A 12,441-nucleotide genomic window follows, 5' to 3' on the forward strand; every position below is an offset into this window, starting at 1 on the left:
TACCTATATGAGCTTTCCACGTAATGAAGTTGACATTTAGAAAGTTTGAGATTGTGTTCATGGAACGAAGCTTAACCACTATAGGAGCTTAGCCTAAAACTCGAGGTGATCATTGGATCCTCCTCCTCTTTCCGTTACTTACTGTCAAAAGCCCTAGGACAACACATTTCTTCATAAATGCCTAAACTATCAAGCCCTAATCCTTTTCTCTACCTTCTAGCCTTTGGTTAAGGCCCAAACTGCAATAATTACTCTCATAAATGTTTATTTCTTACAAGTAAAGATTTATTAGAATAGGCAAGAAAAAGGGAGTGCCACCCATTTTACTCATTCCATAAACTTTTACTACTTTATTTTCTTATCTTTTTTTAATAAGTAAGAATTTATCGAGAAAACGCATCAAAAGGGGAAGCAACCAACGTACATCAAACAAGACACTAAAACACATCCTCAAACAGAGGTCTAGAATCATATAAACTCCAAACTTTTAGTACTTTCGGTAAAAACCACTGACATTACTTTTTGAACCAAGCCAATTCCAACCCTTTTCTATCTTCTAATGCTAGCCTACAACCGTTCTTCTACCTTTCATTACACCAAAAAGCTTTCCATGACCCTAGGATACCATGATGAGCAACACCATTGAAATGCTTTCCTACATCACTTTTTATGAACTAATATCCAACAATCCAACTTATATTTGTTCTTCTACACATTATAGCTCAAGGGCACCAAAATGTTTTTCACAAAAAAAGAAAAAAGAAAAAATGAGAGACAGAGAGCCAAGGGCACCACTGCAATTACTGTTTTTTCCTTCTCCTTCCATTCTTCATTATCTTAACAGTACCCCTCCTTTTCACTTTTTTCTTAGGTTCAACTTCTCTCAATTATCTCCTTATCCAAAAATTATATACCCGTTGGTCTTATTTATCACCCCATTTTTTCACCCCTTTACTTCACCTCCTATGTGTATTCATGCAATAAATCTCATGTGTATATATGGGAACTTATCATGCCACATGAGAAGTTACATAGAAAGTAGAAAGTGGAAAGTGTCGGTAAAATGTTTAGGTAATATATTATTAAGTCACAAATTTTCCCAAAAGCCCAAGCTGCTAGGAAATGAGCCCAACAATATACATCAAACTATCTAACACCCTCCCTCACATGCAACTCCATCTTGCATGCGGAGAGACAAACATAGAACCAAACAGAATGAGAAGCAAACAACCAAACAAAGAGGAAGAAAGCAAATGGGGATATAATATCAAATGTTGACGGAAAGACTTGACCCCAAAACCTCTCTCAACCAGAGCTCTGATACAATATTAAGTCATCAATTTTTCCAAAAGCCTGAGTAGTTAGAAAATGAGCCTAACAATGTATATAAAGCTATCTAACAAGCAAAACTCTTTTATGAACTCAATTTCCCCAATGTTCTGGACCAAAGGTATTTCATCTTTTCCCTCACCCCAATATCTTACTCCCTAATGGCATATGTGGTATAATTTTGTTTTCTTTGTTATTGTTTTTCATTTTCATTTCCCATGTTTTTGGAAACAGAAGCATTGAAAAGTTTGAAACCACTCATCATTTTCATATCATTTCTCACAAATTTGAAAACAACTTTTTAGTGTTTCCTAAAAAATTGGCTAGTTTTTAGAAAATCTTTGGAAAAACAATAGTTAGAAACAATTCTCCAAACGAGTTTTATGTGTTTTCCGAAGAAGGAAAACATAAAATAGAAAAAATAAATAAAAAAAAATGATACCAATTTGACCTTAAATTTATTATCCGTGAAGGGACACCACACTCTATCTTCGGTCCTTTGTGATTTTATCCACTGGTTTTATTAATAGTCTAGCCTGGTTATTAATATTACCAAGCTCTTTTACATCATACTAGATAGAGCAGAAGTGCAAATTAATAACTTTATGAGTTGACCAATTCAGTCAAATAACATTTTAAAAATGTTGATGCACCTATTTCCCAGCAGCAAATAGATGGCTTACTAAAAAATCAGTTGCAAACCAATTTTAGGAAGAAAACAACGTAACATCATAAAAGAAAATGCTAGGTCTCACACAATGAACTTGAGGACAGCAGCTTAAAGGAGGCTGTATCCATAAACAAACAGCTAATTTGGTGCACACAACTTGGGGTTTTCAATCTACTACTTCTAATTCATAGTAATATTGTAGAGTCAAAGTTTATCAACTTTCAAATAGAATTTTTTGAACTCTCAAGGGTTGAATAAAATTCCAAAAAGTTCATGAGCGATTTAGTACCTGTTCAACGTCTCTTTCAACAGGGCCGCTGGTTCTGTTAACATCCGAAGTCATCCTATCCGTCCGCAACACCAAAAATCTCGCAAACAAAATTCAAATCTAAATGCCAAGCTCCGCAAACCCCATTCTCAAAACCAAGCCGTTCCATTCATCAATTCACTTCCAAACTTCACAAAAAAACCAAAATCACAAACATCAAACCCCAATTGTACACCGAAGATCGATTTAATCATAACGATCTTCACTCCAAGTTTCAGAATTGCAGTAATTGCAGAAAAACAAGTATAGTGAAGTACAGAACGCTTGACATACACTTGTCAATCTTCACAATCAGTCAGTGAAACAGTGAGAAATGTAGTTTTGTGTGTTAGGTTTTTTGTACGGATAGAAGCGATCGAAGATGAGACGAAACTTTACTGATTTCAATGATTGAGGACTCACCGCAGCTCGATTATGGAGCGAGAGAATCGGAGATGAGATCAGCGTAAAAGTGAATCAGAATCTAGGAGAATGGTCGATCTGGTAGTAATCACTTGCAGAGGAGAGAGAAAGAGAGTTTTTTTTAGAGAGAGAAAGAGGAGAAGAAGAGAGAGAGAGAGAGAGAGAGAGAGAGAGAGGGCGTGGACTGAAAGTTATAAATAAAAATAAAAAAAAAACGCCTAGTAGTAGTGCATAGACTAGCACCCAATAACTAAATAAATAAACGGGAAGGTGTGTATTCAGTCCCCAAAGTACTTGGATTGTATTGTTAGGCTGATGGGATCTCTCGTAACTTTCATTTTAAAAAATAATTATTATAGATGGAAAATTACTGGTATACCCTTTAAAAAAAAATATTTGAGGGCCTGAAATTGTTTGGTTTGAAGTTGGTTTAAAATTTAAAATGATATCGTTTTGAGTTCTCTTATCGGTAATATGTAATAAAATTCTCTTATCAGTAAAATATATTACAATTCTCTTACCGGTAAGATAATCCAAAACGACGTCGTTTTGGATTCGGGACAAATTCGAACTTGAAAATTTCGGGTCCTGTGGCAGTGTTGTATCCTAAATTGGAAAATGTTAATTTATTTAGTTCTATTTTTATTTTTTTTATGAACCATTTGGTCTTATTCAATTGGTAAGAGATATTTTCCTTTGATTTGATATAGGTGAAGTTTACGTATTTACCTTTTGATGGGATTTAATATGATTCTTTCTGATAATGTGTGTGTAATAGTGTAAAGAGTAATATTTTACATTTCTATTTGTGTGTGATTTTTGCAGAATGATCTACGATGGATTGGTTGCAATTGCTAACGTTGTTTTCTTGAAACGTGAGAATCAATTTTATTTTTCTAAAAATTTGTTGGGTTACCTTTTATTTTCCGGTGCCAGTGGGTGTCAGTGCGCTTTTGGTGACGAGGTAAGTATGGGTTGCTTTGTTTAACACTCAAATGTAACATTTTAATGTAATACTACAAAAAAAAAAAAAAAAAAAAAAACTCTTTAGTGTATTTTTTTCAAATATAACACTCCAATAAAACATTCTAAAAAAACTCATTGATGTACTTTTTTCAAACGTAACACTTTAATATAGCACTCTAAGTTTTTTTTTTAATGTAACATATAAAAAAACTCCTTAGTGTATTTTTTTTAAATGTAACACTTTAAAAAAACTCTTCAGTGTAACACTCCAATGTAACACAAAAATAAACTTCTTAGTGTATTTTTTTCAAACATAATACTCCAATATAATACTCTAAAAAAACTCCTTAATGTACTTTTTTTCATATGTAACACTTCAATATAACACTTCAAAAAAATTCTTTAATATAATACTCCAATGTAACATATAAAAAAAACTTCATAGCATATATTTTTCTCAAATGTAATACTCCAAAAAAAACTCTTCAATGTAATATACAAAAAAAACTTTTTATGTACTTTTTCTAAACATAACACTCTAATGTCTCCACAAAAAAAAAAAAAAAAAAAAAAAAAAAGATGTGGGATTCTTCAAACTATTTCAAATGAAATACAAAAATCCCCTAATAAGCTTTGGACAAATGTATAATTTTAAATTGTAAGTATTACGGTTGGAAAAAGTACATTAAAGAGTTTTTTTAATATTTTTGTGTGTATTACATTGGAGTGTATTATATTATAATATTATATTTGAGATTACATTGATTGAAGTATTATATTTGTGAAAAACACATTAAGAATTTTTTTTTATATGTTACATTGGAGTGTTGTTACATTTGAGTTGGGATATTTGAGAAGGGATTTTGAAAGAGAAAGAAAAAAATAGGTGAAATGTGAATAAAATATATTTACATTTCACTTAGTTTCATATATCTTTTCCCTTTCCTTTTCAAAATCCCTTTCCAAATCTTCCAACCAAACATATCATAAGGAGTTTTTTGAAGTGTTACATTATTACGTTTAGGAAATGTACGCTAAGGAATTTTTTAGTATATTATATTGGAATGTTATGTTTTTGTTTGTAATGTGGGATTTGTTCCAAAAGAAGAGAAAATTCAAAACCTCTATAGTGCAGATTACCCAAATGTGTAATTTCACATTTAGAAAAACCTACTTATATCCCTCAAAAATTACCCCAAATGTGTAAGTGACTACCCTTTGTGTAATTTCTACTTTAATGGGACCTTTGGATTCATAAAAAAAAAAAAAAAAAAAAAAAAAAAAAAAAAAAGACCAAACAATTCATAAAATCACATTTTAGGATTTATTGGTACTTCGCTCTAGAACAATCCTAATTCTGCAAGATAAGAAACAAACAAAATAAGAAATTTAAATAAATAGATAACTAATAATCAAATATTAAATTCTTTCTATATAAAAAAAAATATTAAATTAAAATATAAATAAACATATATTACTTTAAATTAGGTCATACTCTTCATTTCTCACCTCATATGGTGACTTTGATTTTGAAGCTTTTAAAAATCATTTTTTAAATTTTTTAATATGTATATTCTTTTATTTTTAATATATGTTTTGATTTTGAAGTTTTTAAAAAAATTTAATATGTATATTCTTTTATTTTTAATATATGTTTTTAAGAGAGAGTAACTAAAGTGACATGGTGGTGGGGTAATGATATGGTGGAGATGGAATTTTTGTTAAAAGAATGTTCAAAAAATTATTGAAAAACATTGTCGAAAGAAATATCGCCGGAGTTCGAATGTGATCGTTGGCAGTCGGAGGTGGTCAAAGGCAACTAAAGATGGTGGCTAGAGGGAGGGAGTGAGGGAGTCATGGTAATATTGATAATAGAAATGAAGAATGTGAATATTTTGAAGATATTAATAGGGGGAAAAAAAAAGAACAGTACTTATAAGTATATAAATCTGATCAATAGAACCGGTCTGTAAGTATCTCTAAAAATTAATTATATAAATAACAATTTGGTTTACATTATACAACAATTTAATTGAATCAAACTATTTTTGCAAGATTTTTTTGGTCCCATTAAAGTTCCTATACAATTTTAATAACACTTGCACACTATGAATTTTGGGATTGATCTATATGTTGGAACAATCTTCTGTGTAAATAAAATAAATTGAAACTAATTCAAATAAAATAAATAAATAACATACCGAATTTATTTATCGAAGCAAATTAAAAAATAAAAGACCAAGTCAAGTGTGTGACACTCTGTCCTTAAGACAGATTCGTCCCCACTATGGTGTTTACAATTGAGTAGCGTCTATCTCCCAAGATACAATGATCTTAACCAATTTGTAGTAGCACTCCAAAACAAATTGTTCGGCGAACCAAACTTGTGTTCTAACTCTCTGATTATTTAATCTAAAACTAATATATGAAGAATAAATGCACAAGTAAAATCTGGACAACAAAAAGAATTTTCAAACTGATATTTTCGGATCACCCTGGACTGCTGGAAATGGATTTGTATTTATAGGCAACTTAGAGACTGTAAGGGCAGCCCGAATAGGTACAACAAGAGGTCAACAGATGCCACTTTCAAATGAACATATCTGTAGCAGTTTTATTACCTGTTGGCAGTTATAAAACTGTCTAAAAACTGCTAGGCAGTTAATCAATCTGTCTAGAACAATTTGCACCTGTTGAACTTTGTTTTGAATTTGTTCAAATCTACCAGGCAGATTTAAATCTATTTGAAAAACAGAATCTGTCCGAAATATAAAGAAAACTGTTTTGGACAATTTAGAATCTATCCGACAGTTTAAAACCAGTTTTAACAGTTTGGAAAAAATAGAACTTGAAGGAACAATTATTGGACAAAATTTGAATTCAAATTCAAATTACAAAAGTGCAAAATTTAAATTAATTTTCCCGCAATAATTTCTGAAAAAAATTCAAATGAATTTTGTCCAAAAAATTAATATTAGAACCGACCCACAACCGCGCCCGATACGGCCGGACGGACGGACGGCGGCGGCGCGCGTGTGTGTTGTTTTGGCTAAGGTTTACTTTGACCATAACTCCTCCCTTCTACAAACTTGTGGTACCCCTTGGGGCCCAACCCAAGTATTTGTAGGCTAGAGTTTATATACTCAACAAAAATCTCTTAAAGTTTCAATGTGCGACAAGCCTTTTCAAAGAAACCCACATTTACTTCCTTAAATTTCCTATTCCACGAACTCGAAAACGACGTCATATTCCCATTCACTCAAAAATGGTTTTGACGAACCGTCTTCACCGTGTGACTTGCCACGCGGCAAGGAACACTTTACCTTTTCGAACTCACCCCAAAAGACGTTTGGGGCCCACTCAATTTTGGGCTCAAAGTCGGCCCAAAATAAGCCATATAAAACACCATTTTTCCAACAATCCCCCACATGAATGGAATTTGACGGACAGAAAATGCAACAACATGATCTAAATACAGAGAGTACAGAAATTGGAAATATTCTGCAAATGATAGGTAGCTTTTGGCTTTGAACCTTCCCTTGTGAAACACTATCGGATTTACTAGCTAACCAGTGAATATGATGTCTTGAACTGTTCAGCCGTTTGTGTAAACCAAGACAATAGAACGCACACAGTATATCCCCAGACACAGTTTAGTTCTCATTATTGCGTTCATTTTGGCTCTGAACAACCTGGTCTTTCATGAGTGCTTTAGAGAATTGTAGCCCTTCACAAATCTCATAGAACTGGCCCAGTTCACACTCATATAGGTGATTCTCATGAAGAGTATCCTGTCATACTCCACTAGGTTTACCTAGATATAAGAATCATTAAAATTTTACTTAACCTCAAACGCTGCAGACATCACTATTTCATCAAAGAAATGGGTAGGAATTAGACTCCCCAGTGATCTTTCTGAGTCATTTACAACTCGGTTGTCCCTTTGAACCTAGATCTTGGGATCTCCAGTCAACTAGGTTGGGTTGCCATTGTGGTAACTCTTATTTAATAGGCTTTAGTCCCATTCCCCTCGATGAATTCTCAACTAACTCTCTTGCTAACCCTTTGGTTAGTGGATTCGCTATGTTGTCTTTAAACTTAACATATTCTATGTAAATAATTTCATTAGAGAGTAGTTGTCTTATGGTATTATGTCGACGACGAATGTGTCTAGACTTACCGTTATACATATGACTCTGTGCTCTACCTATTGCTGATTGACTATCGCAATGTATACATATAGCAGGCACTGGTTTTGGCCATATTAGAATATCTTCAAGGAAGTGGCGAAGCCATTCTGCTTATTCCCCAGCTTTGTCTAAAGCTATGAATTCTGATTCCATAGTAGACCTAGCAATACAAGTCTGTTTGAATGATTTCCAAGATACAGCCGCTGCACCTAGAGTAAAGACATACCCACTAGTGGACTTTGAGTCTCTAGTATCCGATATCCAATTTGCATCACAGTATCCTTCAAGTACTGCTGGATATCTAGTATAATTCAGCCCAATATTACGAGTAAATCGGAGATACCTTAGAACCCTTATAATTGCTTTCCAGTGTTCTACTCCCGGATTACTCGTATATCTACTTAATTTACTTACTGCATAAGCTATATCTGGGCGAGTGCAATTCATCAAGTACATTAAGCTTCTAATAATTTGGGTATATTCTAATTGAGAAATACTTTCTTGTACATTCTTAGATAGAAACAAATTAACATCTACAGGTGTTCTAGCAAGATGATCATCATCTTTGCAGAATTTGTCAAGTATTTTCTCAATGTAATGAGATTGTGACAGAGCATATCCTTCTGATATTTTGGTAATTTTCATACCAAGAATTACATCAGCAATGCTCATGTCCTTCATATCAAAATGTTTATTTAACATTTTCTTAGTAGTTTTAATCATATCATTATTACTATCTATGATGAGCATATCATCTACATAAAGACATTCAATGACATAACCTTTGTCTGTGTTTTTAATATAAACACATTTGTCACACTCATTAATTTTGAATCCATTTGACACCATTGCCTTGTCAAATTTCTCATGTCACTACTTTGGCGCTTATTTTAAACCATATAATGATTTAACCAATTTACACACTTTTTTTTTCTTTTCCGGGAACAAAAAAACCTTCTGGTTGTTCCATGTAAATTTCTTCATTTAACTCACCATTTAAGAAAGCAGTTTTCACATCCATTTTGATGAATTTCTAGATTGTATAGAGATGCAATGGCAATTAGCATTCTTATGGATGTTATTCTAGTAACCGGTGAGTATGTGTCAAAGTAATCAAGACCTTCTTTTTGTCTAAATCCTTTGACCACAAGTCTTGCCTTGTACTTGTCAATTGATCCATCCGCTTTCATTTTCCTTTTGAAAATCCACTTATACCCAAGAGGTTTACAACCTGGTGGCAAGTCCACTAATTCCCAAGTGTGATTTTGCAAGATGGATTCAACTTCACTGTTGATAGCTTCTTTCCATAAAGGAACCTCAGGATTGGACATAGCCTCTTTATAAGTTAAAGGCTCATTTTCTAACAAATATGTTAGAAAATCTGGACCAAAAGATTTTGAGGTTCTAGCACATTTACTACGCCTAGGTTCCTCTTCCTCATTTTGATCTAACTCTTGTTCTCGATCATGTTCTTGATCATGAGATCTTTTATTGTTACTAATCGCTTGTCCAGTCTTATTTGGAAATACATGTTCAAAGAAAGATACATTTCAAGATTCAATAATAGTATTTACATGCATTTCGGAATTTTCTGATTTATGAATCAAAAACCGATATGCACTACTATTCTTAGCATAACTAATGAAAATGCAATCAATGGTCTTAGGACCTATCTTAGTCTTTTTAGGACTATGAATAGCCACTTTAGCCAAACACCCCCACACTTTTAAGTATTTGTAGGATGTTACTCTTCCATGCCACAATTCATAAGGTGTTTGATTCACTTTTTTTCGGGGTACTTTATTAAGTATATAATTAGCAGAAAGTATTGCTTCCCCCCACTAGTTTTGAGGTAATCCAGAACTTATTAACATGACATTCATCATTTCTTTTAAAGTCCTATTTTTCTTTTCAGCAATTCCATTTTGCTGAGATGAGTAAGGAGCGGTGGTTTGATGAATTATTCCATGTTCTTTACAAAATTCACCAAAATGTGATTCATATTCACCACCTCTATCACTTCTAAGTTTCTTGATTTTCTTACCAAGTTGATTTTCAACTTCATTCTTATATTAAATGAAAGTTTCCAAAGCTTCATCCTTGGCTTGAATTAAATAAACATAACTATATCTAGTATAGTCATCTATAAAAGCGATAAAATATTTTTTCCCACCTCTTGTTTGAATTGACTTAAAATCACAAATGTCACTATGAATTAATTCAAGTGGTTTCGTACTTCTTTCAATTGAATGAAAAGGAGTTTTAAATAATTTTGCCTCAACACAAATTTCATATTTATGATTTGAATCAATGTCAAATTTAGGTAAACATTCCATATTAATTAATCTACGCAAAGATCTATAATTAATATGTCCTAGTCTACCATGCCATAAATTTGAAGACTCAAGCAAGTAAGAAGAAGATGTATTTTTATTAATGAATGAGGGTACAACGGTCATTACATTCATCTTGAAAAGGCCATCAGACATGTAACATTTTCCTACATACATCCCGTTTTTGGTAAGTACAAATTTGTTACTTTCAAAAACTAGCCTAAACCCATTCTTACTCAACAAAGACCCGGAAACAAAATTCTTGTGAATGTCCGGTACATGCAGCACATTGTTGAGAGTGAGTTCCTTTCCAGATGTCATCTTAAGTATAATCTTTCTTTGTCCTTCAACTTTGGAAGTTGAGGAGTTGCCCATAAAAAGTTGTTTACCATTGTCCACTGTAGAATAAGATGTGAACATCTTTTTGTTGGCACAAATATGGCAAGTAGCACCAGTGTCCACCCACCATTCTTTAGGATTTCCGACAAGATTTGCCTCGGAAACAACTGCAGAAAGATTTATGACATCTACACCATTGGAAATTATATCCATTTTGGTTATATCGGCTTTAGTAATCTTCTTACTTGTTCTTTCTTTGCCTTTGCAAAAATCAGTTCTTAAGAATTTCTCTGGCTGTTTACCATGATTCACTGGCACAGTCCCAACATAAGGAGAGGTTGGCGTAATGGCAATCACCATACCAGTACTGGTTTGAACATTAGTTTAACCAGTTTTAATAGCCATAAATTCTAAATTATAAAATAAAATTAGAATTAGAATTTTATACTATACAGAAAATTTAAACCAAAAAACACAGAATTTTAAATTCTGTAAAAATAAAAGAAACAAGAATTGTAACTTTTATTTCCAAATAATTTGAAAATAAAATAAAATTTTATTTAAATAAATTAAACCAAAGCTACAGAAATAAATTCTGTTAAAATAAAAGAAACAAAACAAAATGTAAATTTTATTTTCAATTAATTTGGAAATAAAATAAAATAAAATTTTATTTAACCAAATTAATTCCACACAGAAAACTAATCCAAATTCACAGAATTAAATTCTGTAAAAATAAAAGAAACAAGAATATAACTTTTATTTTCCAATTAATTTAGAAATAAAATAAAAAAATTTTTAACCAAATTAATTCCCCACAGAAAATTAAATTTCTGTAACACTTCAATAATTAAAATACTAAAACAGAATTTTAAGTAATGAAAACTCAGAAAATAATTTCTAAAACCCAAAATTAATTTCTGAAAAAATTCCACAAAAATATATTATGAATTGTTAATGCCACCAGTATCATACTACTAGTTGTCAAAGAAAATAGACAGTATATTACTACTATCTGTCAAATAGCATATAATCACTATTTGTTTTTCCAACCAAAATATTATTTTGTAAATCCACAGAAAATAATTTTCTTAAAAGAAAAAAGAGAAAATGAAACAAACGAAAAATTCTGTAAACAGAATAATTCGAGTCTGTCTTAAGATTGTTGGAACAATCTTTTGTGTAAATAAAATAAATTGAAACTAATTCAAACAAAATAAATAAATAAATAACATACCGAATTTATTTATCGAACCGAATTAAAAAATAAAATACCAAGTCAAGTGTGTGACACTCTGTCTTTAAGATAGATTCGCCCCGCTATGGTGTTTGCAGTTAAGTTGCGTCTATCTCACAGGATACAATGATCTTAACCAATTTATAGTAGCACTCCAAAACAAATTGTTCGGCAAACCAAACCTGTGTTCTAACTCTCTGATTATTTAATCTAAAACTAATATATGAAGAATAAATGCACAAGTAAAATCTGGACAGCAAAAAGAATTTTCAAACTGATATTTTCGGATCACCCTGGACTGTTGGAAATGGATTTGTATTTATAGGCAACTTAGAGACTGTAAGGACAGCCCGAACAGGTACAACAAGAGGTCAACAGATGCCACTTTCAAATGAACATATCTGTAGCAGTTTTATTACCTGTTGGCAGTTATAAAACTGTCTAAAAACTGCTGGGCAGTTAATCAATCTGTCTAGAACAATTTGCATCTGTTGAACTTTGTTTTGAATTTGTTCAAATCTACCGAGCAGATTTAAATCTGTTTGAAAAACAGAATCTGTCCGAAATATAAAGAAAACTGTTTTGGACAATTTAGAATCTATCCGACAGTTTAAAACCAGTTTTAACAGTTTGGAAAAAATGGAACT

At 32.0% G+C, this 12,441-nt stretch overlaps 1 protein-coding gene across 2 annotated transcripts in view; it reads right to left on the reverse strand.

Moving 5' to 3' along the window:
• LOC114256471 (PH, RCC1 and FYVE domains-containing protein 1) overlaps nt 1-2,952 on the reverse strand; it is a 29,524-nt gene extending 26,572 nt beyond the window's left edge. Inside the window, exons 1-2 of one of the 2 annotated variants that reach the window (XM_082910843.1) lie at nt 2,601-2,952; nt 2,289-2,455 (exon numbers count right to left, since the gene is read on the reverse strand). In XM_082910843.1, the coding sequence (XP_082766969.1) occupies nt 2,289-2,342 (54 nt within the window). In that variant the 5' untranslated portion in view covers nt 2,343-2,455; nt 2,601-2,952. The remainder of the gene's footprint in view (nt 1-2,288; nt 2,456-2,600) is intronic. The other variant, XM_082910842.1, reaches the window with a different exon arrangement.
• Between the last annotated feature and the right edge of the window lie 9,489 nt (nt 2,953-12,441).

Source organism: Camellia sinensis, unplaced genomic scaffold, assembly GCF_055761805.1.
Source record: "Camellia sinensis isolate YWXY unplaced genomic scaffold, ASM5576180v1 Unanchor1, whole genome shotgun sequence".
Lineage (NCBI taxonomy): Eukaryota > Viridiplantae > Streptophyta > Magnoliopsida > Ericales > Theaceae > Camellia > Camellia sinensis.